This window comes from Eimeria tenella, genomic scaffold (assembly GCF_000499545.2).
Source record: "Eimeria tenella Houghton genomic scaffold, Eth_scaff1460, whole genome shotgun sequence".
In the NCBI taxonomy this organism is placed as follows: domain Eukaryota; phylum Apicomplexa; class Conoidasida; order Eucoccidiorida; family Eimeriidae; genus Eimeria; species Eimeria tenella.
Window position 1 is genome coordinate 1 of NW_013543926.1, and position 1,617 is coordinate 1,617.

The following is a 1,617-nucleotide window of genomic DNA, read 5'->3' on the forward strand; positions in this document are numbered from 1 at the left end:
CCCACCCCGTAGATAAACAAAACAGCAACTTCTTGGGGCGGGATTTTTTGGCGAATTAAGTGGACCAAAACGCTGCAGACGGACTGGGGCTGGGGCCCCGCGAAGCTGCTGCTGAGGTCCAGAAAAGTGAACCCTCTTTTGAGTTTTTTGCGGCGTTTGTAGTCTTCAATTTCCCGGGAAAACCTGTCCACTGTTGTCTGCAGCACGTGCTCCTTCAGGTGCATGTCTTGCAGCTTTTCCACGAACGATTCTGCTTCCTGCAGCGCGCTTTGCTGCTGCTGCTGCGACAGCAGCAGCAGCTGCTGCCGCGCCAGCAGCTTGAACAGCTGCAGACTTTCCCCCAGCACTTCTCGAGACCGAGACAGTTCTGCTGCAGTGCATGCGCGGCCCTCTTCCGCCAGCTGCAGCAGCAGGTCCACCTGCTGGCTGCTGGCAGCAACTTGCTGCAGCACGCCCTCCACTGCTGCGTCCGCCTGCTGCAGCGCAGCAGCAGCAGCAGCACGCAGCTCCCCCCGGTACCGCGACAGCAGCACAGACACCGGCCCGCTGCCCTCCGCCAGCAGCGAGTCCACCGTCTTCTCCAACTCCCGCAGCTTCGCCTCAAACGGACCTGCAGCAGCAGCAGCAGCAGCAGCAGCAGCAGCAGCAGCAGCAGCAGCAGCAGCAGCGGGAGCGGGAGCGGGAGCGGGAGGGGGGGAGGGAGGGGGGGAGCAGCAGCAGCGGGAGGGGGAGGGACAGGAGAGGCAGCAGCAGCAGAAGCAGCAGCAGAAGCAGCAGCAGCAGCAGCAGCAGCACAGCACAATCAACCCTCGATTTTACTATTTCTTTATTTTTGCTTCTTCTCTTTTTATTCGGCCACTTTATTTTACTTTGTTTTTAAATTTTAGTAAAATCAACTCAAAATATAAAACCCTCGTAAATGCCACATGCAAAGAGCTACAGACACACCCAAACAGCAGCAGCAGCAGCAGCAGCAGCAACAGCAACAGCAGCAGCATTGGCAGCAGCAGAAGCATTGGCAGCAGCAGCAGCAGAACCAGCGAAACAACGAGGAGACCGCCTCCGGCGCTGCAGCAGCGCCCACCCCGTGCCCCGCCGACCGCAAACCCTAAACCCTAAACCCTAAACCCTAAACCCTAAACCCTAAACCCTCGCTGACCGAACTGGTTGTTGACGAGGTCCACTGCTGCTGCTGCTCTCGCAGTGAAAAGGTCTCCCAATTTGCTGACAGCTTTTGAGTCTGCTGCTAAGCGCTGGCGAATGTGGGCCAGGCGAGCAGCAAAGAGAGTCACCGTCGTCTTGTGCCTGCAACAAACCCTAAACCCTAAACCCTAAACCCTAAACTCTAATCCCTAAACCCTGAATTCTGGGCCCGGAACAAGGAGTAAGACACGAGGAATCCGGAGAACCCTAAAACCAAACCCTAAATCTGGAAAGTACCAAACCCGAAAACCCAGAAGAATGAAACCCTAAACCCTAAACCCTAAACCCTTGAGTTGTTTATTATACATGTATGCAAATGCATGTACCTAAAAGTGAACGAGTTTAGAACATTTATTTTTATTTCAGTTTTTTAAAAACATTTTTAAATGCAAAAAAGGAAATGGAATTTTCCTC

At 54.1% G+C, this 1,617-nt stretch overlaps 1 protein-coding gene across 1 annotated transcript; it reads right to left on the reverse strand.

Annotated features, from left to right (window-relative positions):
- Positions 1 to 55: 55 nt before the first annotated feature.
- Positions 56 to 1,305, reverse strand: ETH_00018075 (microtubule-binding protein, putative; the record flags this gene model as incomplete). Its single annotated transcript, XM_013379127.1, has 3 exons — positions 56 to 89; positions 133 to 610; positions 1,160 to 1,305. Coding segments are annotated over 3 exons (658 nt in total), but the record flags the coding sequence as incomplete, so codon positions are not given.
- Between the last annotated feature and the right edge of the window lie 312 nt (positions 1,306 to 1,617).